The sequence below is a fragment of the Bufo bufo genome, chromosome 6, assembly GCF_905171765.1.
Source record: "Bufo bufo chromosome 6, aBufBuf1.1, whole genome shotgun sequence".
NCBI classification, from domain to species: domain Eukaryota; kingdom Metazoa; phylum Chordata; class Amphibia; order Anura; family Bufonidae; genus Bufo; species Bufo bufo.
Genome location: NC_053394.1, coordinates 274,450,451 through 274,477,675, shown reverse-complemented (window position 1 = coordinate 274,477,675; position 27,225 = coordinate 274,450,451). Strand labels below are relative to the sequence as shown.

At 47.4% G+C, this 27,225-nt stretch overlaps 1 protein-coding gene across 1 annotated transcript; it reads right to left on the bottom strand.

The window, feature by feature from the left end:
* Positions 1-244: 244 nt before the first annotated feature.
* Positions 245-2,417, bottom strand: DDIT4 (DNA damage inducible transcript 4). The gene is made up of 3 exons (XM_040437191.1): positions 2,255-2,417; positions 1,622-1,837; positions 245-1,522 (listed from the first exon to the last, which is right to left on the bottom strand). The coding sequence occupies exons 2-3, from the start codon at positions 1,794-1,796 to the stop codon at positions 1,038-1,040; spliced, it is 660 nt and encodes a 219-aa protein (XP_040293125.1). The 5' UTR covers positions 1,797-1,837; positions 2,255-2,417; the 3' UTR covers positions 245-1,037.
* Positions 2,418-27,225: the final 24,808 nt, after the last annotated feature.

Here is a 27,225-nt window from a genome sequence, read left to right as displayed (position 1 = left end):
CCATTCATGTCTGATATTATAAGCACTTATTTAGTTTCATTCTACCACCGTATGCCATTTAGACCTTGGTTGGAGATTAGAGGCGATTGCCCAAGCGCTCGTGCAGAGAGCGCTCAAGATCAGCATGTGACCATGCCATCAGTTAAGCAAATTACAGACAATGGGAGTGTATGACAGATCCTGTTTACTGTGGCCCAATCGAATCCCATCAGCTAGAAAAACCAAGAACGCGGTAACATTTTTCTTACGGTTTATTAGAAAAGTAAAAAAAAGGCACATTGTGTGGATTTGTACTTGAACATCAAGTACATATACATTTTCGTAAACCTTATCAAAGCAGCATATGTCAGAATACACACACAACTGAAATGAATACTAGTGTTTTCCACATATTGTTAACTGCAGTAGAGCTACTTCATAGATCCTCTTCTAGCTGCCAAGGAATCAGTAGTGAGGAGGAAGAAAAAAAACTAAACAAAAAAAAAAAAACTTGGTCCCAAAAATAAATTGTACTTTGGGTTTTCAGTTAACAACTCGCCCTCTATAAGAGGTAGAACCAGACCACCTTTAGTGCAGACCAGCTGCCAAAGCATACAAAGAAAAAAAATAATTGCAGTACGCCCAGTGCACTTAATGCTAAACTTCAATACTTCTGTGCATCCCACTGCAAATGTAGTCACAATTGTGAGCTAACCCCCCCCCCCCCCAAATATTAAACTCAAAGCTTCACCATGTACACGATCATGTCATTATCAGTGCAGAAATCCATGCACAGCAAAGGTTGCTCATTAAACTTAGCAGTGGAAAGTAAACCCCTATGTTACCAGACGGAGAAAAAAAAAAAAAAAAAAAAGCGCCAGGAACTTGGCAACACAGGGGTTAACCATCTAAAATACTTTCTGTAAAACAAAAAAAAAAAAACACACTTATCACCCTTTAAAAGGTGCCACAGTCAGCAATTCTAAAAGACCCCATTAAACCTGCGTGTGATTGCAGTAGCCCATGTTACAGACAATGTCATCAGTACATCAAACATTTTAACATTCTTCAATTATAAGCTCTTCAGAACTGTACAGTTTCCTCTTAAGAACCTTGAACCCAGGGCTGAGTTTCAAGGACTGCCCAGACCCCGGGACTGGTTTGGTGCTGAAGAGTCCCTGAATTCTAGGCCACAACCTAGAGTCCAATTTAAACAAGACAGTCAGCTGGAAAGTAGGTACTACAGATGGATCAACCGCCAGCTGTGCCACGGTGTGACAGTCCTTGCCGCCCTCCACACAAAGGTCAATAACTGCACCCCTGAGTCCACAAGGCTCGCTGTAGGCTAGATGCATCAGTTCTTGGCCCAAATGGCAAAGAAGATCATCGGGGAGGAGGAGCTTGGAACATCTCAAGGAGTTAATGTTGGCTTTGTTCAGGCTTCTTTTTATCATCTTGAGTAGACTAGGACACAGTTGTTCTCCTTCAGGGTCACAGAGGAGCTCGGAGTCTGGTATGGAAATGTTATCAAAGTCATCAAAGTCTGTGATGGAAGAAAAAAGGGTAGATATAAGTCTTCACTGCCCAAAAAAAAAAAAAAGTTGCACAGAACCTAAAAATTCTATTATAAGAAAATACATACCTGGTTCAGAGAAGGAGTCGCTGCTTGTAAGGGATTCACAGTCAGAACTGGAAAGACTGGAACATCTTTGAGACAAGTCCACACACTGTCCATCCCAGACGTCCCTGGGTTCTTCAATGATTGGTGGTGGAAGAGACATTGGAAGAGTGTAGAAGATACCACCCCTGGCAGGCATGACTGATGCTTTGGAGAGCTTGTGCAAAAAACAAGTAACCACTGCAAAGAAGAAGACAAAGTCAGTCAACTACTGCAGTATGAGATCATTGCATCAGATATCTGATAACTATCCAGAACCTAAGCTGGAGAACATCAAGTAGGGATCATCTCTTACTGCTTTGCATTCATTATAATGGCCTGATCATCCATTAGTCATGATATATTCATCTCATTTACTTCTCATCTTAGGGACACAAGTAGGTGGCATTCATTCAGCACAGGCTTACATTTCTAAAAGTCTCAGAATCTGAAGGATCACCCAACAATTAAGGAGGATCTATAAAAATCCACAGTGCCCTTCTCCTCTACACCAAGTATTGCCAACACACAGACAAGAGCCAGTAATAAAACGTATTTAATTTAACTTGATAAAAACAAACGCAAGGCGCACAGAACACAATAGGATGCGATACTTACAGTGCTCGGAATGAAGCTGGATGGAAACCGCTTGATAAACCGCAGAAAAGGTATTAAATAAAAAAATAAATTCCCAATGAAATATTGACTTAAGTGCTAAAACCGTGCGCTCGCAGCTGCAGTGTTCCCCAGCTGAGCGCACTAGTCCGAGTTACCATCACTGGAACTGGCATCTTCCTGACCTGCACGGCCGCTTATATAGAGCATGGGCTCCAGCCCCGCCCACTCAGCGGAGGCTCGACTCCACAGTCCCTTCTTACCACGCCCACCCCTTGCGCTGCTCAATGAGAAATCAGCTCACGTTCGCAATGTTCTATCCTGCCCGGCTACAGCCTCCACGGCCCCGCCCCCTTCCAGTGGGGACTGGAGTCGGCGTCTGCGTTTATGCGTTAAAGGGAGAGTGTTTATCGAGGAGCTGGAGGGAGGAGGGGGGATTCTCAGACAAAGGCATCTCGTCTATCAGTTCTGCACTGTGCTGCATTGCTTTGTACTCTTGTTTTTCTTACTTTTAAGACCGACCACCCCCCCTCCCTTCTTGGTTTCATCCGATCAACATGTTTTTTGTTTTTTTCTCATGCGTCTCCGCTGCGGTTGCATTAAGCTTTTATTGATTTGTTTGACGGACGGGTCACTACAAGTTTCTGTAAAGTGCATGATGTAATCGGTGTGGAGTTTGCATCAAGCGATATTCTGCTGATCGGGCGATCACTGATCTGTACTCCGTCCAAGGCAGTGGTTTCTGACTACTTGTAGATGATGGATGGTTTATATCAGGTATCAGACCGCCTTGATGTAATGGTGCCCTGATTCTTAGGCCTGCGTGAATGGTAAGGTTTGCTGGAACTTGTAGTTCCCCCAGGTACCCAATAGCCACAGAGTTTTTCTATTTAATCATCCCAACTGAATTACACATTTTTTTACTATAGAAATTAGGAAGCCACTACAAGCAGAGTGTAGTAAACAACAATCTATCAAACCTATCAGATCTGATGTCCAGAGGGGACATTCCTGCACTCACTGGGGGTCATTTATCAAAGACTGGCGTTTTCAGGTGGTCTTTCATACCCCTGCGCTGCCTTATGATAAATTAGGTGCATCCTTAGGCATGAAAACGACAATTTTTGTCAACATTTGAAAACGTGGTTTCTAAAAGTAAATTTAAGTGTATTTGGTGGGGCCATGCCCCCAACCTCTCTTTAGGCTCGATCTACACGGCGACATTTGTTATAATGATAGTCTATGGTGTCGCAAAAAAATCCATTTCGAATGTTGCAGAGCGACACCATAGACTATCATTATAACAAATGTCGCCGTGTAGACCGAGCCTTAGTGACAACGATGGTGTAAAAAATGCAGTGTGCAACAAGTCACAAAAGAGCTTGCGCCATTTTATTTTACCCCAAACTGGTGTTAGTAAATGACCCCCCCCCTTTCCTCTGTCCTTAGAGAGGGTCTGAGCACAGGACATGATGCCATATACCCGGGTATAAAGTCTTACATACCATTATTGTATTTTCCTGCCCATTCAAGGGTCCCACTCATTTCCCTTTTCATCCCCAAATTGTTACTCCTTATAACTGATATTCCTAATGCACCTACAGACAAACGCAGACGTCCTTATTCACACACGGCAGAGTTGATCTGTGTTTTTTTTTAAATCCTTTTTTCAGCAAAAAAAACAGGGTCATAAAAAAAGAAAAGAAAAAAGGAGCATTGTGAAGATTCCGTTTTTTCAGATTTGTTTCAGAAATGTGCGCAACTGAAAATCCGTTCCGTACATCTCAATCGGGTTGTTTCTGAAGCAAGCACATGGTTTTCTCCAAACCCCATTGAAAGATGAATGGGACAGTCTAGAAATCTCTAGAAAATCTTCCATGTGTGATTATACCCTAAGGGGGCATTCACACGACCGTATTTTTGGGCTACATCTTATCTGTATTTTTCGTAGATTGGATGCGGACCCATTCATTTCAATGTATGTCCATTCCGTGGCCCCGCAAAAAAAATAAAAATATCATGTCCTATTTCTTGTCCGTTTTGTGGATAAGAATAGGCATTTTTAACAAAGGGCAGGACGTGCTGATCCTCAAAATGCGCGACGCACACGGCCGGTGTCTTTGTTCCGTGGATCAGCAATTTTGTGGACCACAAAACGGATACGGCCGTGCGAATGCCCCCTGAGGCTGAGGGAACATGGCGACGTTTGGCTGCCATACACATCGGATGGACAATGATCTCTGTGCAGCATCACAACTAGTGAAAGTGAATTGGGTTGGGACCTGTAAGTTGTCAGAACCATGAGCCAACAGTCACAAGAAATACAGCCCTGCTCTCTCCCCTCTCCCCGTTCATTACATACGCATGCTCGGGCGAGCAAAGCATGCACACGTATGGGAAGGTCAGGTTAAATGATTATTTGGCTGCGCCCCACAGACACCGGATGTTTTCATTTGCGGGGAGCCAGGTAAGTGGATATAGTGTGAGGGGCCCAGGCATATGGGGGGCATTTGCTAACCCCTGTAAAGGTGTGCTAGATTTATCATCCAGCATCAGTCACTGTGATGAATCTGGCAGATCTTTAGGCTACCGCTTTCTCTCCCGGCTCCCTCCGGACTGTCCCGTGCACATACTTTTCGGTTTGGCCGATCATGTATGTGTTGTCAGTGGGGAGAGGGGAGAAATCCGCTGCCGGATACTACTAGAGGCGGCTTAAAGGGAACCTGTCACCGGGATTTTGTGTATAGAGCTGAGGACATGGGTTGCTAGATGGCCGCTAGCACATCCGCAATACCCAGTCCCCATAGCTCTGTGTGCTTTTATTGTGTAAAAAAACTGATTTGATACATATGCAAATTAACCTGAGATTAGTCCTGTCCCTGACCCATCTCACATACAGGACTCATCTCAGGTTAATTTGCATATGTATCAAATAGTTTTATTACACAATAAAAGCACACAGAGCTTTGGGGACTGGGTATTGCGGATGTGCTGGCGGCCATCTAGCAACCCATGTCCTCAGCTCTATACACAAAATCCCGGTGACAGGTTCCCTTTAACTCCTGGATTGGGTGAAAATATTCCGTTTTGTTAGGGGAAAGTTGAGAGCTACCTATAAACATTAGACCAGGGATCAGTAACGTTCATCCCTCCAGCTGTGGCGAAACGACTACGACTCCCAGCATGCACACTTGCTTGCCATAAAAGTGAGGGGAGTTGTAGTTTCACAGCGGCTGGAGTGGCAGAGGTTGCTGAAGCCATTGTGGGTTTGCCCGACAATACACTTTAGTTTACACTGTCTATGAAGCCGGCCATACACATTACATGACTTCAGTGGGTTCCGCTGACTACTTAATGTGTATGGTGGACTCCCGACTCTTCCTGATGGCGGATGCTGTGGGTGATAAAAATCCGGCAAACTGAATTCAATTCCCCAATCCTTCTGAGGAGAGAAGTCTGGCAGCGGTTCTCCTCTCTCCATATAAATACTTGGCTGAGACCAGCATACATATGTATGGGTGGATCATGTGTATAGCCAGCTTTAGGATTAGTGAATCTGTCCCACTATGTACAGTGCTTCTAGGGAAGGGGTCGGCAACCTCCGACACTGTGAAACTACAACTCCCAGCATGCATGATTGCTCTGCTCTTCTTAGGAATGAATGGAGCATGCTGGGCATTGTAGTTTCACAACAGCTGGAGTGCCAAAGGTTGCCGATTCCCTGTTCTAGGGAATATATTGGTCCAAACATTGGCCACTTTAATATGGTAGGAATTGTGGACCAGTATTAGTAATCCAAAGCCAGGAGCCGGTCCTAAACACAAGAGGTGCGCCTATTTCCATTATACTTGGTAGGTTTTATTCCTAGTATTGGCTTCCGAATACTGATAAAAAAATACTGACCAAATACTGAACATGTGAAAGTGGCCCTAGTCCAGCAATTCTGCACATCCATCCCACGTGTAGATATTTCTAGGCGTCCCATGACAGGTATCTGAGAGCACACAGCTCCCATACTGATCTGCGGCATCTATAAGCATTTCATTTAGTCATTTTAGTCTATGGGACACCTAGATGAATGCACAGATGAATAGATCAGATCATACTGGTGCTCACAGCTGCTACCAGTTCAAGTGGTGCCCATGAGTCCTCACCTACTGTATAACCTGCTGTTCACACAGGGTCTCAGGGGTCTGCAGACCACAGCTCTGCCCCATAGGCATGCAGACAACTGTCAGATCTGCACCTATCTCAATAGCTGGGAACCATCCCTGTTCGCTGCTGCCCCTAGCGGCCATACTAAAAACGGCATCCTCCTGGTGAAACAACAAAGTGCAATTGCATCAGGACTGCTGCAGCATGATCTCACATTCCAGCACCGTCTACTGCAAATCACCAGCAGGGATTACATCAGGCAGAGGTGCCTCAAATATGTCCCCCGTTCATCTAGATATTGAAAGCAGTCAGTCTGATGCAATGCAGAAAGGTTACAGTATTTTGCTGATATCATGCTTTCACTGCAGATTTGGAGACGTTAAAATAAAGATGACATTATGGTATAGTTATAGGTCACTGCAATAAATGTTTTCCATTGTTATTTTTAGGAGGGTTGGAAACTGTGTAAATCATCTGGTATATATATATATATATATATATATAGAATTCAAAAAAAGGGCCACAGCAGCACAAGACCAATGCAAGTGGGTGCAAATATCCTCAAAGCCGCAGGCTCACACGGCTATCAAAGTATAGCATCAAAGGATGAGGCAGCACTCCAGATACAGTGAAAGAAATGGTGGATCTTTATTCCCCTTGCAACGTTTCAACCGCTCGATGCGGTCTTTCTCAAGCAGAAAGACCGCATCGAGCGGTTGAAACGTTGCAAGGGGAATAAAGATCCACCATTTCTTTCACTGTATCTGGAGTGCTGCCTCATCCTTTGATGCTATATATATATATATATATATAATATATATATATACGCAGTTGCAAGAAAAAGTATGTGAACCCTTTGGAATGATATAGACAATCACAGTCTGCTTAAACTAATAACACACAAAGAATTAAATGTTACCATGTTTTTATTGAACACACCATGTAAACATTCACAGTGCAGGTGGAAAAAGTATGTGAACCCTTGGATTTAATAACTGGTTGAACCTCCTTTAGCAGCAATAACTTCAACCAAACGTTTCCTGTAGTTGCAGATCAGACGTGCACAACGGTCAGGAGTAATTCTTGACCATTCCTCTTTACAGAACTGTTTCAGTTCAGCGATATTCTTGGGATGTCTGGTGTGAATCGCTTTCTTGAGGTCATACCACAGCATCTTAATCGGGTTGAGGTCAGGACTCTGACTGGGCCACTCCAGAAGGTGTATTTTCTTCTGTTTAAGCCATTCTGTTGTTGATTTACTTCTATCCTTTTGGTCGTTGTCCTGTTGCAACACCCATCTTCTGTTGAGCTTCAGCTGGTGGACAGATGACCTTAAGTTCTCCTGCAAAATGTCTTGATAAACTTGGGAATTCATTTTTCGTTCGATGATAGGAATCCGTCCAGGCCCTGACGCAGCAAAGCAGCCCCAAACCATGATGCCCCCACCACCATACTTCACAGTTGGGATGAGGTTTTGATGTTGGTGTGCTGTGCCTCTTTTTCTCCACACATAGTGTTGTGTGTTTCTTCCAAACAACTCAACTTTGGTTTCATCTGTCCACAGAATATTTTGCCAGTATTGCTGTGGAACATCCAGGTGCTCTTGTGAAAACTGTAAACGTGCAGCAATGTTTTTTTGGACAGCAGTGGCTTCCTCTGTGGTATCCTCCCATGAAATCCATTCTTGTTTAGTGTTTTACGTATCGTAGATTCGCTAACAGGGATGTTAGCATATGCCAGAGACTTTTGTAAGTCTTTAGCTGACACTCTAGGATTCTTCTTCACCTCATTGAGCAGTCTGCGCTGTGCTCTTGCAGTCATCTTTACAGGACGGCCACTCCTAGGGAGAGTAGCAGCAGTGCTGAACTTTCTCCATTTATAGACAATTTGTCTTACCGTGGACTGATGAATAGCAAAGCTTTTGGAGATACTTTTATAACCCTTTCCAGCTTCAACAATTCTTAATCGTAGGTCTTCTGTGAGCTCTTTTGTGCGAGGCATTATTCACATCAGGCAATGCTTGTGAAAAGCAAACCCAGAACTGGTGTGTTTTTTTATAGGGCAGCTGTAACCAACACCTCCAATCTCATCTCATTGATTGGACTCCAGTTGTCTGACACCTCACTCCAATTAGCTCTTGGAGATGTCATTAGTCTAGGGGTTCACATACTTTTTCCACCTGCACTGTGAATGTTTACATGGTGCGTTCAATAAAAACATGGTAACATTTAATTATTTGTGTGTTATTAGTTTAAGCAGACTGTGATTGTCTATTGTTGTGACTTAGATGAAGATCAGATCACATTTTATGACCAATTTGTGCAGAAATCCATATCATTCCAAAGGTATGTATATATAATAAACAGCTGGTACACTACCCAGAAGTAGCCTCTGAAAGCTTTTTAAGGGCAATGGGGGAAACACTTGTATGCTCTCTTGTGGTAAGACCCAGTGTGTAATCAGACCACAGCTGTACAAATCTGCAGTATATTATAAGCATCATATATTATATGTTATTGGTTTTTTTTACAAAAGCACTATGGCACTCATTTACTAAAAAGTCACAAATTATGCTGTCAGTTCAGGTCATCAAACCTGTGGACCTGCAGCCATAACATGGGGGCGCAAATGTACCTTGTGTGAAACAGGCCCAAATCTGTGGGCATTGTGACTATGAGGTAGAGGGTTGCACTTACTTATATAGAGCGCCATATAACAGTCTAGGTGGACCTGATACATACAGTGATCTCTATAAACGTATGCTCATCATCATGCCTATGCCAGCCTTAATACCCTTCCAATGCAATCGTAAAATCGCAAAAAGAGCAGAAAGCAATGCCAGGCCAGACCTGGGATTGTTAAAGGTGTGCCAAATTCTCTGAAACCACAACAGACCGGATGGGTTAAAATTCAACCTTGTCTTTCCTTTCCTGGTAGGAGAACATGTGGGGCAGTCAGATAGATTATTCGAGGATCCCATCCAAATCGGTGGGATTGACCGACAGCTATTTAACGGGCATGACCAGCTTTATGGATGAGACCTGTGCAAACACATCATGACTCGTCTCCCCCTTCTCCCGAAAGTCATGGTCCCCGAGATCAGTAAGTAAAGCCAGTCCCATGAGCTTGAGGTGAGGTACAATCCATTTTTCATGCCATTATGTAACACTCCTGGCTCAGCCTCTGGGAAGCAGACTGGGTTATGTGAGCGCACAGTACAATATTATGTAAGTGGTGCCATCTGTCAGTCTACTGGGCTGGTCTACTGGTTTCACAGAGACGTCTATTGCTCTGCGCCTGGGCGTCATTGCTATTAGATATACCAGTCTTTACTTGAAGAGGCCGCTGAGCCGACAGGTTTTGCGGCAAACATGTTTTAATTACACTTTATAAAAAATTAGTTTGGGGCAATGTCTGTACGACAGAATGACAATAAGGCTAATTACTTCTCTGAAGTCATTCCAATATCTGAGTATTTATCTCATTCATTTAAACGGTGCCAACATATTCCACAGCGCTGTACAAAGGTTGTCATCACTCACATAGGTCCCTTGCAAAAACAAGGAGAAGATTTAGGCTCAGGGCAGATTTTGTCCTTGGAGGAATTCGAGCACAGTACCCAGAACTGCAAGAGAACAGAACCAACGCCTGAACCACCGTGCTGCCCAATACATATTCTAATTTTTCCACATGATTGAGCAGGTACCCTTGTTGCTTCCCAACTCTCCAAACTCATGCACAGTGATGGTCAGTTCGCAGTGTTCGCCAGCGAACATATGCGGGCTGCGATCTTTAGTAAGGTAGACTCACCCGTCCGGCGATGCACAGGTAAGCCCTTACCTGTGCCTGTGTCAGGAGCCGGTCTGAGATCAAATGCAGTCACTGGGAGCAGGCAGTTCCGAGAACAGCCCGATGAAGGCCCCCGGCGGCTCTTCATGGAACTGCCTGCTCCCATTTGGTTTTCAGGCTTACCTGTGCATCGCCGGACGGGTGAGTCTACCAGGGGCGTAACTAGAACTGACTGGGCCCCACAGCAAATTTTTTACAGGCCCCCCCTCCTTTAGGGTCCATTCAGACGTCCGCAAGTGTTTTGCGGTCCACAAAATGCGGATCCGCAAAACACAGATACAAGCCGTGTGCGTTCCGCATTTTGATAGTTCCCTATAATAGAAATGCCTATTCTTGTCAGCAATTGCAGATAAGAATAGGACATGTTCCATCTTATTTTGCGGGGGCCACGGAACGGAACTACGGATGCGGACAGCACACGGTGTGCTGTCCGCATCTTTTGCGGCCCTATTGAAATGAATGGGTTTGCACCTGTTCCGCAAAATTGTGGAACGGATGCGGACTCAGAACAACGGACGTGTGAATGGACCCTTACTTAAAATAAAACCTTTGAAAAAACCTATTTGTCTTTGTATCACCATTTTTTGACAGCTAAAACTTTTTTTTAGATTTCTGCCTAAAGAGCTGAAGCTTTTTTTCAGGTGGATAAATTGTAGTTTTTATTGGTACCCTTTTTGAATGAAAATTATTTATATTTTTTTAATAGTGAAGACATTTTTGGACATGGCAATGCTTTTTTTTAATGTTAATTTACCTATATTTAAAACACTGTGAAAGGGGGTGATTGGAACTTTCATCCCAACCTCTGCCCACTCCTTCCTCTGCCAGCCTCCTGTACTATAGCATGCGGTACGTGGCAGCCTCCCCTCTCTGCCATGTACTAGTGCTTATTATGACACACATATGCATGCACCCGATGCCAGCCCAGAACCATTCTGGCATCACATTTGTGTATATGTAACTTAAAAGAGTGCCATAATATACACTAGTAGATGGCGCAACAGCAAGCAGAGAGGCGAGGCTGCCACGTACCGCATGCTATAGTACAGTTGGCTGGCAGAGGAAGCGTGGGCAGAGGTTGTGATCTGGCTACCTGGCAGCTACATGCTGAAGGCTTCAGCATGCAGCTGCCAGGTGGCCATCCCAGCCTCTGCCAGCCTCCTGTACTATAACAGAAGCAGATGCATGCATTTTATTATCTAGGAGGCTGGTGGGACTGGGATGGCAGCTACATGCTGCAGCCTGCCATGGCTGCACACTCAGAACTTTGCCTGCTGCTGTACCTGGTCTTACCTCCTCTCCTCTCCCAGTCTGTGAACTTGACAGACTGGGAGAGGAGGAAAGGGTTAACTACTTTGACTCTGCCCTGCCCTGCCCTCCTCTTTCCTCATGCCCAGAGAGGCCCCAGAACCACTGTGTACTAGTGCAGCTGCAGGCAAGGGGGGGCAGGCACATACCTGAAAAAATTAGTGCTGTGCATGCTTTTTGTGCCTCCCTTCACCCTCTGCCATGATGCGCTGCTTTTCCCAGCCTCCCCGCCCCTTGAGGAGGACTTCATTTGGTGGGCGGACTGCCGGACGAGATTCATTTGCATAGCGCGCTGCCGACTTGTTCTCTGGCAGGTGTCACGCTATGCAGGCAGAAGAGGCAGCACAGCAGATAATCATGGATGGAGGCGGGCCCTGTGTTAATGAATGGGGGTGTAGGATGGATGGGGGGGGTGTAGGATGGATGGGGGGGGGTAGGATGGATGGGGGGGTGTAGGATGGGGGGGGATGTAGGATGGATGGGGGGGTGGGCGGGCCCGGCCCCTATGTGACCGCACCAAATGTAAAGGTGAGGGGATTTGGAGGGGTTGTTTTCGGGGGTGGGGCAGGCCTGAAAATGTAAAATTATGTACACACAGTAAGTGTGTGTGTGTGAGACACTGCTCCCTGGCCCCTTGTCAGCCCGGGCCCCGAAGCAGCCGCTTCCCCTGCTTCCCTGGTAGTTACGCCACTGGAGTCTACCTTACTAAAGATGGCAGCCCGCATGTGTTCGCTGGCGAACACTGCGAACTGACCATCACTGCTCATGCACACCCAACTCAGCATGTGTTTCTACTGTGGAGAGGGGATTCAGCTGCTGCCTGACACCTCGGGTGGCAGCCTATCTCTAATACGAACTATGAATTGGACATGCTGAAATCCAACATGCCTGACCTTTCTTTCCTCAACATCTGCCATTTGGGGAGAATCATCAGATCCCCACACTCATATACTTGGCTGGTCTTGACAAAATAGGCTTGTTCAGCCAAATTTGCTCTTATTTGTACGAGCACCTTAAAGGGAACCTGTCACCAGTTTTATGGTGTCCTAACTAAGGGCAACATAAATAAGTGACTGATTCTCTTAGCAAAATGCTGGGTCACTTTCTTTAATTGACCCAGTCAATCTGCCAACATCTTGTATTGAAAAGCTCCAGCTGATAATGATAAGTCCTGAATATTCATGAGCTCCTGACTCTCTCTGCCTACCTGCTGCTGATTGACAGTTATTTTCCATATGAATCAGCAGCAGGTGGGCAGGGGAGTGGCTATAGCTCTGAATTAAAAAAACGCTGGACTCACTGACATCACGCTGGACTCACATCAGCTCATTAGCATGTGGCATTGTTGTATGTATATTATGAGGTAACCATCTGTCACACCAGTAAGTGAATACATCTAAGGCACTTTTTAGTAGTTAATGATTGTATATAATTTGTTAGATTATAATCAAATATCCACATGATAGGTTCCTTTTAAGGCCTCTTTCACACTGGCGAGATTTCCGTGTGGGTGCAATGCGTGAGGTGAACGCATTGCACCCGCACTGAATCCGGACCCATTCATTTCTATGGTGCTGTGCACATGAGCGGTGATTTTCACGCATCACTTGTGCGTTGCGTGAAAATCGCAGCATGCTCTATTTTGTGCGTTTTTCACGCAACGCAGGCCCCATAGAAGTGAATGGGGCTGCGTGAAAATCGCAAGCATCCGCAAGCAAGTGCGGATGCGGTGCGATTTTCACGCATGGTTGCTAGGAGACGATTGGGATGGGGACCCAATCATTATTATTATCCCTTATAACATGTTTTTTATATATTTTTTTTAACCCCATCATCACTATTTTACTTAGCATTCTGAATTAGGAATGCTATTATTTTCCCTTATAACCTAGTTACAAGGGAAAATAATAAAATCTACACAACACCAAACCCAAACCCGAACTTCTGTGAAGAAGTCCGGGTTCGGGTACCAAACAAGCCGATTTTTCTCACGCTCGTGCAAAACACATTAAAATGTTTTGCACTCGCGCGGAAAAATCGCATTTTCCCGCGACGCATCCGCATTTTATCCGGCCCAAATCCGTGATGCCCGTGGGAAAGAGGTCTAAGGCATTTTAGAAGTAAGCGTCATGCTCCTTGAGGGGGCAAAACTCTAGCCTCGAGATCAAAGGAAATTTGATGTGTCACTTTATGTGGTAATAACTTTGGAACACTTTTACTTATCCAAGCCATTCTGAGATTATTTTCTCGTGACACATTGTACTTCATGATAGTGGTAAATTTCAGTCAATATTTTTTATTTTTATTTAAAAACAAATACCAAATTTACCCAAAAAATTGAAAAATTTGCAAATTTCCAAATTTACATTTCTCTGCTTTTAAAACAGATAGTGATACCTCATATAATAGTTATTATTTTACATTTCCCATATGTCTACTTTATGTTTGGATCATTTTGTGAATGCCATTTTATTCATGAGCGGTGTAGAGCCGTGTATCAAGAGTTTCCAAACTTTATTAAAGAAAGCAGAGGTTACTAAAGCGGTTTTCTGGATCATTTCCAATTGAAGACGTAGTCAAACATTTACGTCATTAACTCATTAAAAACACAATTCGAAATGAGCATCTTCTTGGCTATACGCCTAGAACGTTTCCTCAATCTTAGGCCTCCTGCACACGACCGTATGGCTTTTTCAGTGTTTTGCAGTTTTTCACGGATCCGTTGTTCCTTTTTTTGTTTCCGTTGTGTTTCCGTTTCTGTTCCGTTTTTCCGTATGGCATATACAGTATACAGTAATTACATAGATAAAATTGGGCTGGGCATAACATTTTCAATAGATGGTTCCGCAAAAAACGGAACGGAAACGGAAGACATATGGATGCATTTCCGTATGTCTTCCGGTTTTTTGCAGACCCATTTACTTGAATGCAGCCACAGAACGTGATTTGCGGGCAATAATAGGACATGTTCTATCTTTAAACGGAACGGAAATACAGAAATGGAATGCATACGGAGTACATTCCGTTTTTTTTGCGGAACCATTGAAATGAATGGTTCCGTATATGGACCGTATACGGAACGCAAAAAACGGCCAGTAAACGGGGGAAAAAAACTGTCGTGTGCAGGAGGCCTTAACTGTGGGTGCTAGCCACATACTAGTACTCCTGATGCTTGTTAAGATTATTTTCTAACAAGCGTTGGAGGGGGCTAGGAGTGACCTTGAAGTTACAGTAACTTTCCACAAGAAGCTCACAGTTCATTACACAAAAAATGGCAGAATGAAATACAAACATGGAGGCTGAGGACACAACATGGAGTCTTAACCCTCACACCCTGATTCTGTAGTTTACAGAAACACCTAATTTGTGATTGTAAACTGCTGTATGGGCACACGGCAGGGCGCAGAAGGAAAGGAGCGCCATATGGTTTTTGGAGGGCAGATTTCACTGGGATAATTTTAAGTTGCCATGTCAAATTTGAAGACCCCCTAATGCACCCCTAGAGTAGAAACTCCCAAAAATTTACCCCATTTTGGAAACTATAGGATAAGGTGGCAGTTTTGTTGGTACTATTTTAGGGCACATATGATTTTTGGTTGCTCTATATTACACTTTTTGTGAGGCAATAGCTGTTTTGGCACTGTTTTTATTTTTCGTAATTTACAATGTTCATTTGACAGGCTAGATCAGTGGTCGGCAAGCTGCGGCTCACGAGCCACATGCGGCTCTTTTGATCCTTCACTGCGGCTCTTTGGTTCGGGCTGGCGGGTGGGCGGCCGTGCAGCCATATCGCGCCGCTCAAGCTGCTTGTAAATTGTCCGACTCCGTCATGCGCCTGCTGCCCCGTCTGTCTGCTCCTTCCACTTTATGAATGAAGCAGGCAGGCGGGGCAGGAGGCGCATGACGGAGGGAGAGATGTCACGCTGCGCACAGCAGCAGAAGGGCGGGCAGCGCGGCTCTAGTTCGGCTGCCCACTGTGAGGAGGGGTGGAGTGGTGAAGAGGCCGCCGCTCAGGAGGAATGAAATGTCCTGCAGCAGAAAGGTAGGAGCTGCCCCCGGTGTGTGCACCGGCCCCACCGCAAGTGTCCCTGCCCCCTTCCTTCCCCCCACTAATACATTACTTACTGGAAGGCACTTATGGGGGATATCTGTGGATGGCTCACTTATGGGGGATATCTGTGGAGGGCACTTATGGGGGATATCTGTGGAGGGCACTTATGGGGGATATCTGTGTCATCCACAGATATCCCCCATAAGTGCGTCATCCACAAATATCCCCCATAAGTGAGTCATCCACAGATATCCCCCATAAGTGCGTCATCCACAGATATCCCCCATAAGTGCGTCATCCACAGATATCCCCCATAAGTGCGTCATCCACAGATATCCCCCATAAGTGCGTCATCCACAGATATCCCCCATAAGTGCGTCATCCACAGATATCCCCCATAAGTGCGTCATCCACAGATATCCCCCATAAGTGCGTCATCCACAGATATCCCCCATAAGTGCGCCTGCGCCGATGACGTCTTCTATTTCGGTGATGTCATCGGCGCAGGCGCACTGAGGGAGTTCTGAGGAGGCGAGCCTCCTCATCTCAGAGCGCCTGCGCCGAATGAACACAGGCGCGCGATTTTTGAAATGCCGACAGGGCTGGCCGGAGGAGGAGATCCCGGCTGGCCCTGTCAATCAACACGACGAGGGGGCGGTTTTCTGCAGCAGCTACCAGCAAGTAGCCGCCCTACTTGCTGGTAGAGATCTAATTTACATATTATAAAACTTCGTTTTTGGAAGAAACTGCTGGATCAAAGTAAGTAACACCATTATATTTTCATATATCGCAATTTAACTAATTTAACTAGCCCAAAAAAAAAACAACACTTTAGTGGGGTGACAGAAGCCCTTTAAGTTTTACACAATAATATCATGTTTTAGTGTCTCCATAGTCTGAGAGCCATAGTTTTTTTTTTTTTTTGGGCGATTGTCTTAGGTAGGGTATAATTTTTGCGGGATGAGATGACGGTTTGATTGGCACTATTTTGGGGTGCATATGACTTTTTAATCGCTTGCTATTATACTTTTTATGATGTAAGGTAAAAAAATGGCTTATTTGACACCTTTTTTATTTGGACTGTGTTTACCTGAGGGGTTAGGTCATGTGGTATTTTTATAGAGCAGGTTGTTACGGACGCGGCATACCTAATATGTCTACTTTTTTTTATTTCTTTTACATTTAACACAATAAAAGTATTTTATTTTTTTAAAATCATGTTTTAGTGTCTCCATAGTCTGAGAGCCATAGTTTTTTTCATTTTTTGGGTGATTGTCTTAGGTAGGGGCTTATTTTTTGCGGAATGAGGTGACGGTTAGATTGGTACTATTTTAGGTGGCATACGCCTTTTCGATCGCTTGGTGTTGCACTTTTAGTGATGTAAGGTGACCAAAAAAATGTCTTTTTAGAAGTTTTTTTTTTTTTTTACTGTGTTCATCTGAGGGGTTAGGTCATGTGATATTTTTATAGAGCCGGTCGTTACGGACGCGGAGATACCAAATATGTAAGTTTTAATTTTTTATTTTTTTTTACAATTTTATGTGTTTTAATTTGGGAAAGGGCACCTGCACCCACCCAATCAGCCCGCTGTACATGTACGGTGTTGGTCCTTAAGTCACGTCCATCAGCGCCGTACATGTACGGCGTGGGTCCTTGAGGGGTTAAATAGCAGCTGACTAAACAGCTGGTGCCACTTCCCATTTTAACATGATAGCCAAATGCAGTGTGAGGGGGGAGTCTCAATGATCTTTTCATGAGAATTGCCTGCTCGCTCGGCATGTCTAAAGGCATCATTACACGAAACATAAATTGTAGGCTATGAAATCTTAAACTAGGTTCAACAGACAAAGCTATAAAGGGGTTTTGCACCTTTTAGATACTGATGACCTACCCTCCGGATAGGTCATCAGTATCTTAGGTTCTGAACGGTGGGGGTCTAACACCCAAAACCAAGTGAATGGGAACTGAGGTGCACTACAGAGTAGACAGAGCCTTCTGCTTCTGGCTCCATCCACTGTTATGTTTCCTTCTTAGGCGGCTGCCACAAACAGCTGATCAGTAGAGTTGCACGGTGTCAGACCCCCATCAATCTGATACTGATAACCTGTCCGGAGAATAGATCATCAATATCTTAAAGGTGGAGCTGGCCATTGATTGATATGTGATTATTGGGACAAAAAAAAAAAAACGGTTGTGTGAAAGAGGCCTTAGGCAAACAATGTCTCTGTATCTGTACAAGCACACGACCGTATGTATTTTTCAGTCTACAAATAATGGAACTGTCTGTCTGATATCTGGAATTTTTTGCAGACCCACTGATTTCAATAGGTCCATGACCAGAATAGGAGATATTCTATAATTTATAATGTGGACATGCGGTTGTGTGCATGAGACCCAATAAGGATATTGCAATGGTGATGGAGCCCTGTGTTTAACCCATTAAATACCAAGAAAGGGCACACAATGCTTCGGACAGGTCATAATTAAAGACACATTGTTAGTTGCTGTATGTTTCCCTTCCACAGTTTGCACAGAGGCCACTAATTACCCTGCAGAGGTTACAACGCGCTTTGTCCCCCCAGTGAAAGGCTTTTCACTTTCTATTGTATGAAGACATTTCCTTTGACCTGTACAGTTAAGTAAAGTCGAACTCTTTGTTTTTCTGGGAGAAGGGTTTGGGCAGCTGTTCTCCAGACCTCTGTTAAAAACGTAATAAAAATGGTTGTGATGAATAATATAAGGCTACCTAGAAGATTCATAGGCAATAATGTTCTGTACACACCATTTATTGGCCTTGTAAACGGTGATTAATGTGATGCTTGTGCTACGTGTAAAGGCTGACAATGGAGTAAAACCAGGTACTGTATAAAGCCTTTATCTAAACCATTGTTCTCTGAGATATTGTAAGCATTGCAGCAGAATGAAGCTCCACTCTTAGGTGGCTGGAGGTGGATTTACACAGATTATCAGGAACGAATGTTCCTGCGAACGCTTGTTCCCGACAATCTGTCCGTGTAAAGGTGCAGCCGATAATCCGATGAACAAGCGAAATGCTTGTACATCGGGTGAAATGACTGTTCATGGAGACCCATAAACCATCGTTTCTGGGCAGCAGATCTCTGTTTAGAGAGAAACAATGTTAGCTGTATAAGGAAGATCGATGGCAGTAGTGATTCCATGGCCTCGTACTGTGGAAGTGATCGCTGCATCTAAATGCAGAGCTTCACCTCCACTGAACGAGCAGCCAACTGTCGGTAAGGAACGCTTCCTTCCCGACAATTGGCTTTAGCTCGGCGCATGTAAATGCACCTTTAGGCTACGTCCACACGTGGCTGCAGATTTCCCACAGCGGAATTGCATGTGGAAAGTCTGAAGCATTTTACATACTAGGAATATTTTATTAAATCTCATCTGCATGCTGCAAAAAATAAAATAATAGTAATTGCATCTCCCTAAGGCCTCATGCACACGACAGTGTTTTTTCACTGTCAGTGATTTGGCTTCAGTGGTTCGTGTCCGATTTTGCTTCAGTTGTGTTTCCTTGTGTCTTCCTTTTTTTTTGTCTGACAGGGGGAAAAAAAAGAAGGTTAATGAAAAGTGTAATTTTATTGCACCAAGGTCTTGTAGAAAAAAACGGACGCGGACACGGATGACATACCAGTTGTGCATCCGTTTTATTTTTGACGGACCCATTGACTTGGCAGTCGTCCCAATTTTGACAGTGAAGTTCTAAAGAATAGAGCTCCAGTTTTTTCTACGAGCTATACACTGTGTGCAGAATTATTAGGCAAATGAGTATTTTGACCACATGATCCTCTTTATGCATGTTGTCTTACTCCAAGCTGTATAGGCTCAAAAGCCTACTACCAATTAAGCAAATTAGGTGATGTGCATCTCTGTAATGAGAAGGGGTGTGGTCTAATGACATCAACACCCTATATCAAGTGTGCATAATTATTAGGCAACTTCCTTTCCTTTGGCAAAATGGGTCAAAAGAAGGACTTGACAGGCTCAGAAAAGTCAAAAATAGTGAGATATCTTGCAGAGGGATGCAGCACTCTTAAAATTGCAAAGCTTCTGAAGCGTGATCATCGAACAATCAAGCGTTTCATTCAAAATAGTCAACAGGGTCGCAAGAAGCGTGTGGAAAAACCAAGGTGCAAAATAACTGCCCATGAACTGAGAAAAGTCAAGCGTGCAGCTGCCAAGATGCCACTTGCCACCAGTTTGGCCATATTTCAGAGCTGCAACATCACTGGAGTGCCCAAAAGCACAAGGTGTGCAATACTCAGAGACATGGCCAAGGTAAGAAAGGCTGAAAGACGACCACCACTGAACAAGACACACAAGCTGAAACGTCAAGACTGGGCCAAGAAATATCTCAAGACTGATTTTTCTAAGGTTTTATGGACTGATGAAATAAGAGTGAGTCTTGATGGGCCAGATGGATGGGCCCGTGGCTGGATTGGTAAAGGGCAGAGAGCTCCAGTCCGACTCAGACGCCAGCAAGGTGGAGGTGGAGTACTGGTTTGGGCTGGTATCATCAAAGATGAGCTTGTGGGGCCTTTTCGGGTTGAGGATGGAGTCAAGCTCAACTCCCAGTCCTACTGCCAGTTTCTGGAAGACACCTTCTTCAAGCAGTGGTACAGGAAGAAGTCTGCATCCTTCAAGAAAAACATGATTTTCATGCAGGACAATGCTCCATCACACGCGTCCAAGTACTCCACAGCGTGGCTGGCAAGAAAGGGTATAAAAGAAGAAAATCTAATGACATGGCCTCCTTGTTCACCTGATCTGAACCCCATTGAGAACCTGTGGTCCATCATCAAATGTGAGATTTACAAGGAGGGAAAACAGTACACCTCTCTGAACAGTGTCTGGGAGGCTGTGGTTGCTGCTGCACGCAATGTTGATGGTGAACAGATCAAAACACTGACAGAATCCATGGATGGCAGGCTTTTGAGTGTCCTTGCAAAGAAAGGTGGCTATATTGGTCACTGATTAGTTTTTGTTTTGTTTTTGAATGTCAGAAATGTATATTTGTGAATGTTGAGATGTTATATTGGTTTCACTGGTAAAAATAAATAATTGAAATGGGTATATATTTGTTTTTTGTTAAGTTGCCTAATAATTATGCACAGTAATAGTCACCTGCACACACAGATATCCCCCTAAAATAGCTAAAACTAAAAACAAACTAAAAACTACTTCCAAAAATATTCAGCTTTGATATTATTGCGTTTTTTGGGTTCATTGAGAACATGGTTGTTGTTCAATAATAAAATTAATCCTCAAAAATACAACTTGCCTAATAATTCTGCACTCCCTGTAGTGCAGAATTTAATAAGATCCGCCATATTATTAGAAAAAAACTGTCCCTACTTCGTAGGGACGAGCAGTGGTCTGATGTTCTCAGCTCAAATATTAAATGCATTGCTCGCCGAGCTCCAACTCTGGGCCACCGTATCAGCCCTAGCTTGTTCATGGATGATTTGCAGACACAGCAGAACTGGCTACGTTTTAAAGGCAACTATAAGTGCGGACATCGTATCTGCACTTGTTGCAAGCACCTTGCAATTGGCCAAACTGTTGTCTCTGTATCTAATCAAAAAACGTTTACTTTGAAACAATATATCAACTGCAATACCAGTTTTGTGGTATACTGCATCACCAGCATGACATGCCGCCTACAGTATATAGGCTGTACCTCTAACAGCCTCAAAACCAGGATTCGCCGACATATTTCTGATATTCCACATGCGCTGACCCGAAATGTTTCTGCGGTCAGTTCACACTATGCGGCTTGTCATGCAGGTGATACCAGTAGCCTTGTGGTGCAGGGAGTGGAAAGGGTTACATTTCCTAAACGTGGAGGTGACCATAGGAGAGTTCTTTTAAACAGAGAATCTTATTGGATCTTTACTTAATCGCAGGCATGATCTTATATTGCATTATTGATTATGGTATACTTTCTTTGTATCCCTTGTTTTTCCTCTTTTTCTTTCTATTTTAGCATATGTTTTTATGTGTTAGAGGTGTTGATTGTGTCCACCTGATATGCTTGACCTGCCCCTTATTTAAGGCCAGTGTCTCACACTATCATGTTGTCATGAGTAAGGATCTGAATTTGTTGATCTGAAACGCGTAGACCTGGTGTACATGTCCGGATTTTAGCACGTTTTTTCATTAAACCATTCATATGGTCGTCTGGGAGCTGGATTTCCTTTTTTCTTGCATTTTCCATTATCGCTGAGTTCCTGGCGATTATCCGTGCCTCCATCTCAGACCGTGACCAGGTGAGCCTCGACTGCTGCCTCTTTTTTCATTGACTTGAATGGGTCCGTCCTCCGTTTTCCACTGACAAGAATAGGACAGGTTATATTTTTTTGACGGACTGGAATCACGGATCACGGATGCGGAGAAAAAACGGAGGACTATCAGTTTTTTTCCACAGCTCCATAGAAATGAATGGGACCTCCGCTAAACTGTGAAAAATGACGAAACGGACGCGGATGCACACAACAGTTGTGTGCATGAGGCCTAAGGAGCAGATTTTAAATTCACAGCATGTCAATATATGCTGCAGATTTCCATCACATATTTCACTTTATGCAATGCATAAGGTACAATCTGCACCGAATCCAGAGCAAAATTTTTGACAAATTCTACTGTGGAAAATCTGCCCCATGTGCCCCCACCCTAAAGCCTCATTCACACATCAGTATTTAGTCAGTGATTTCCATCAGTGATTGTGAGCCAATACCAGAATTGGATCCTCCACAGGCATAAGGTGTAAGGGAAAGATCTGCTCCTGTTCTGTGTTTAGAGCCGCACCTGGTTTTGTCTCAAAATCACTGACCAAACACTGACGTGTGAATGAGGCATTAGGGTAAATGCACACGTTCAGGATTTATGTGCAGAGAATCCACACTCAAATCCACAGGTGTTCACAGGGAAATCAGTGCGGACAATCCGCATCAATTGGTGCGGATTTTGTGCAGATTTTTCGCATGTGGATTTTACTAAGTGAATGGAGAAAATCCGGTCAGGAAAAATAAAAATAAGTTAACATGCTGCAGATTTTAAAATCTGCACCGCAGGTCAAAATCTGCATTGTGTACATGAGAATTTCAATGTGCATGACCTGCACGCAAATCCTGATCGGTTAACTATGCCACTTTATGAATACTGGATTTAATAATAAAGGTGATAGAAAAGGGACGGTGATGAATACAATCTGAACTACAGTGATGCAATTACAGACTGTAAAGGTGATTTGCTAGGGATATGTGGGAATATGGAAATGAAGAGGCTTTGATTGTAATTGTTCATTGTCACAAAAGATGTTATTTAATCACTCCGTTCTCAAACTGAAGACAAACGATGTAATATACAATGACTACATGTTCTAGACCTCTCAGGTTCTGACAATGGAGGCCTCTATTCCTAACAGTTATATAAAAACCATGATTAATGTCAGAGATTTATTGCTTTACACAGGCCTTTAATAGAAGAATAGATTGTTTAACCAAACTTAGTCTACTTTCACACTGGCGTTTTGGCTTTCCGTTTGTGGGATCCTTTCAGTGGATCAGTTTGCATTCTAATGCATTCCGAATGGAAAAGGATCCGCTCAGAATGCATCAGAATGCATCAGTTCAGTCTCAATTCTGCTTTGGAGACGGAGACACCAAAACGCTGCTTGCAGCGTTTTGGTGTCCGTCTGATGAAACTGAGCAAACGGATCCGTCCTGACACACAATGTAAGTCAATGGGGACGGATCAGTTTTCTATGACACAATCTGGCACAATAGAAAACGGATCCGTCCTCCATTGACTTTCAATGGTGTTCAAGACGGGTTCGTCTTGCCTATGTTACAGATAATACAAACGGATCAGTTCTGAACGGATGCAGACGATTTTATTATCTGAACGGATCCGTCCATGATGGATCTGCTCAAAGCGTGAGTGTGAAAGTAGCCTAAATTGTAGTTGGCGGAGCAGCATGTTACCTGCATACAAACAAGTAGAAAAATAATTGATATCAAGGCTATCATTCTGATTGGAAACCACTGCACGCTTCCAAAACTCTATAGCTGCCACCCATTCAGTGTGAACGTGACCCTCAATTCCATGATTAAACAATTGAATCCATGGGCAGCATGAAATCCCAACAGGTTTCTTGGTTATAAACAACCTTGTTTTGTGTTTTGCTGGACATATTTATTCCTATTTGTGTATGCCAAGAGACCTGTCAATCAAGTCTAGATAATATCAAGAATAGCATAAAGGCAATTGTACCACTTTGCCATGCCTTTGACTGTTTTTTTATTTTTTTGCTGATGTGCTCCACAGTTGTCAAATGTACTGATGGTATCTTGGACTCCTAAGCCCTTCTGATCCCTTTGCCATCTATGGATTTTTTCCTTTCATATCCTGAAGACCCAATATGAACAGAGGATACAACTAGGGATGAGCGAATCGACTTCAGATGAAACATCCGAAGTAGATTCACATGAAACTTTGTTCCAATACTGTACGGAGCAGGAGCTCCGTATAGTATTAGAATGTATTAGCTTCGATGAGCCGAAGTTATTGCTTCGCGAAGTCTCACCAGACTTTGCGTAATAACTTCATAAATTAATTTGTACTGTAAAAAAACATTTCCCAAACTCGGGTTCGGTTACAAGTCTCGTGACGCTTCACGAAGCAATAACTTCGGCTCATCGGAGCCAATTCATTCTAATACTGTACGGAGCTCCTGCTCTGTACAGTATTAGAACAAAGTTTTATGCGAATCGACTTCGGATGTTTCATCGGAAGTCGATTCGCTCATCCCTAGATACAACTACTAGACTTACCATTGACAATGGGGTTGAATATGGATCTAATGTTGGGATAGATTCTGAGCTGATCAGGGTCAGCCACATAAAATATACGACATTATATACACAGAAAATAGAACTCTAAAGTAAATCAGTATCTGAGACAAATAAATAGGATAGACGGCTCTACCGCTTGGGCAAATGATAGAGGTGCAGGACTGCTTTTTCTGACTCACCCAGTCAGGAGCATACAATCTTAGGGAAAACAAGGGTAAGCAGGCACACTCGAATCTGGGTACAATTAAATCATTTATTTATAGTAGTAGGACGGGTGGGAGTATAAAAGTAAGTGTGGAAGTAAAGTTAAAGGAGTAGTCTTTTAGGCCTCATGCCAACGGACGTTTTTTTTCACGGTCCGCAAAAACGGGGTCCGTAGGTCCGTGATCCGTGACCGTTTTTTCATCCGTGGGTCTTCCTTGATTTTTGGAGGATCCACGGACATGAAAAAAAAGTCGTTTTGGTGTCCGCCTGGCCGTGCGGAGCCAAACGGATCCGTCCTGAATTACAATGCAAGTCAATGGGGACGGATCCGTTTGACGTTGACACAATATGGTGCCATTTCAAACGGATCCGTCCCCATTGACTTTCAATGTAAAGTCTGGAGTCCCTTTTATACCATCGGATCGGAGTTTTCTCCAATCCGATGGTATATTTTAACTTGAAGCGTCCCCATCACCATGGGAACGCCTCTATGTTAGAATATACTGTCGGATATGAGTTAGATCGTGAAACCTCATTTCCGACAGTATATTCTAACACAGAGGCGTTCCCATGGTGATGGGGACGCTTCTAGTTAGAATATACTACAAACTGTGTACATGACTGCCCCCTGCTGCCTAGCAGCATCCGATCTCTTACAGGGGGCCGTGATCAGCACAATTAACCCCTCAGGTGCCGCACCTGAAGGGGTTAATTGTACTATCATATCCCCCTGTAAGAGATCAGGGCTGCCAGGCAGCAGGGGGCAGACCCCCCCCCCCCCTCCCCAGTTTGAATATCATTGGTGGCCAGTGCGGGCGCCCCCCCCCCCCATTGCCCCCCCCCCCCCCCCCCCCCCCCCCCCCCCCCCCCCCCCCCCCCCCCCCCCCCCCCCCCCCCCCCCCCCCCCCCCCCCCCCCCCCCCCCCCCCCCCCCCCCCCCCCCCCCCCCCCCCCCCCCCCCCCCCCCCCCCCCCCCCCCCCCCCCCCCCCCCCCCCCCCCCCCCCCCCCCCCCCCCCCCCCCCCCCCCCCCCCCCCCCCCCCCCCCCCCCCCCCCCCCCCCCCCCCCCCCCCCCCCCCCCCCCCCCCCCCCCCCCCCCCCCCCCCCCCCCCCCCCCCCCCCCCCCCCCCCCCCCCCCCCCCCCCCCCCCCCCCCCCCCCCCCCCCCCCCCCCCCCCCCCCCCCCCCCCCCCCCCCCCCCCCCCCCCCCCCCCCCCCCCCCCCCCCCCCCCCCCCCCCCCCCCCCCCCCCCCCCCCCCCCCCCCCCCCCCCCCCCCCCCCCCCCCCCCCCCCCCCCCCCCCCCCCCCCCCCCCCCCCCCCCCCCCCCCCCCCCCCCCCCCCCCCCCCCCCCCCCCCCCCCCCCCCCCCCCCCCCCCCCCCCCCCCCCCCCCCCCCCCCCCCCCCCCCCCCCCCCCCCCCCCCCCCCCCCCCCCCCCCCCCCCCCCCCCCCCCCCCCCCCCCCCCCCCCCCCCCCCCCCCCCCCCCCCCCCCCCCCCCCCCCCCCCCCCCCCCCCCCCCCCCCCCCCCCCCCCCCCCCCCCCCCCCCCCCCCCCCCCCCCCCCCCCCCCCCCCCCCCCCCCCCCCCCCCCCCCCCCCCCCCCCCCCCCCCCCCCCCCCCCCCCCCCCCCCCCCCCCCCCCCCCCCCCCCCCCCCCCCCCCCCCCCCCCCCCCCCCCCCCCCCCCCCCCCCCCCCCCCCCCCCCCCCCCCCCCCCCCCCCCCCCCCCCCCCCCCCCCCCCCCCCCCCCCCCCCCCCCCCCCCCCCCCCCCCCCCCCCCCCCCCCCCCCCCCCCCCCCCCCCCCCCCCCCCCCCCCCCCCCCCCCCCCCCCCCCCCCCCCCCCCCCCCCCCCCCCCCCCCCCCCCCCCCCCCCCCCCCCCCCCCCCCCCCCCCCCCCCCCCCCCCCCCCCCCCCCCCCCCCCCCCCCCCCCCCCCCCCCCCCCCCCCCCCCCCCCCCCCCCCCCCCCCCCCCCCCCCCCCCCCCCCCCCCCCCCCCCCCCCCCCCCCCCCCCCCCCCCCCCCCCCCCCCCCCCCCCCCCCCCCCCCCCCCCCCCCCCCCCCCCCCCCCCCCCCCCCCCCCCCCCCCCCCCCCCCCCCCCCCCCCCCCCCCCCCCCCCCCCCCCCCCCCCCCCCCCCCCCCCCCCCCCCCCCCCCCCCCCCCCCCCCCCCCCCCCCCCCCCCCCCCCCCCCCCCCCCCCCCCCCCCCCCCCCCCCCCCCCCCCCCCCCCCCCCCCCCCCCCCCCCCCCCCCCCCCCCCCCCCCCCCCCCCCCCCCCCCCCCCCCCCCCCCCCCCCCCCCCCCCCCCCCCCCCCCCCCCCCCCCCCCCCCCCCCCCCCCCCCCCCCCCCCCCCCCCCCCCCCCCCCCCCCCCCCCCCCCCCCCCCCCCCCCCCCCCCCCCCCCCCCCCCCCCCCCCCCCCCCCCCCCCCCCCCCCCCCCCCCCCCCCCCCCCCCCCCCCCCCCCCCCCCCCCCCCCCCCCCCCCCCCCCCCCCCCCCCCCCCCCCCCCCCCCCCCCCCCCCCCCCCCCCCCC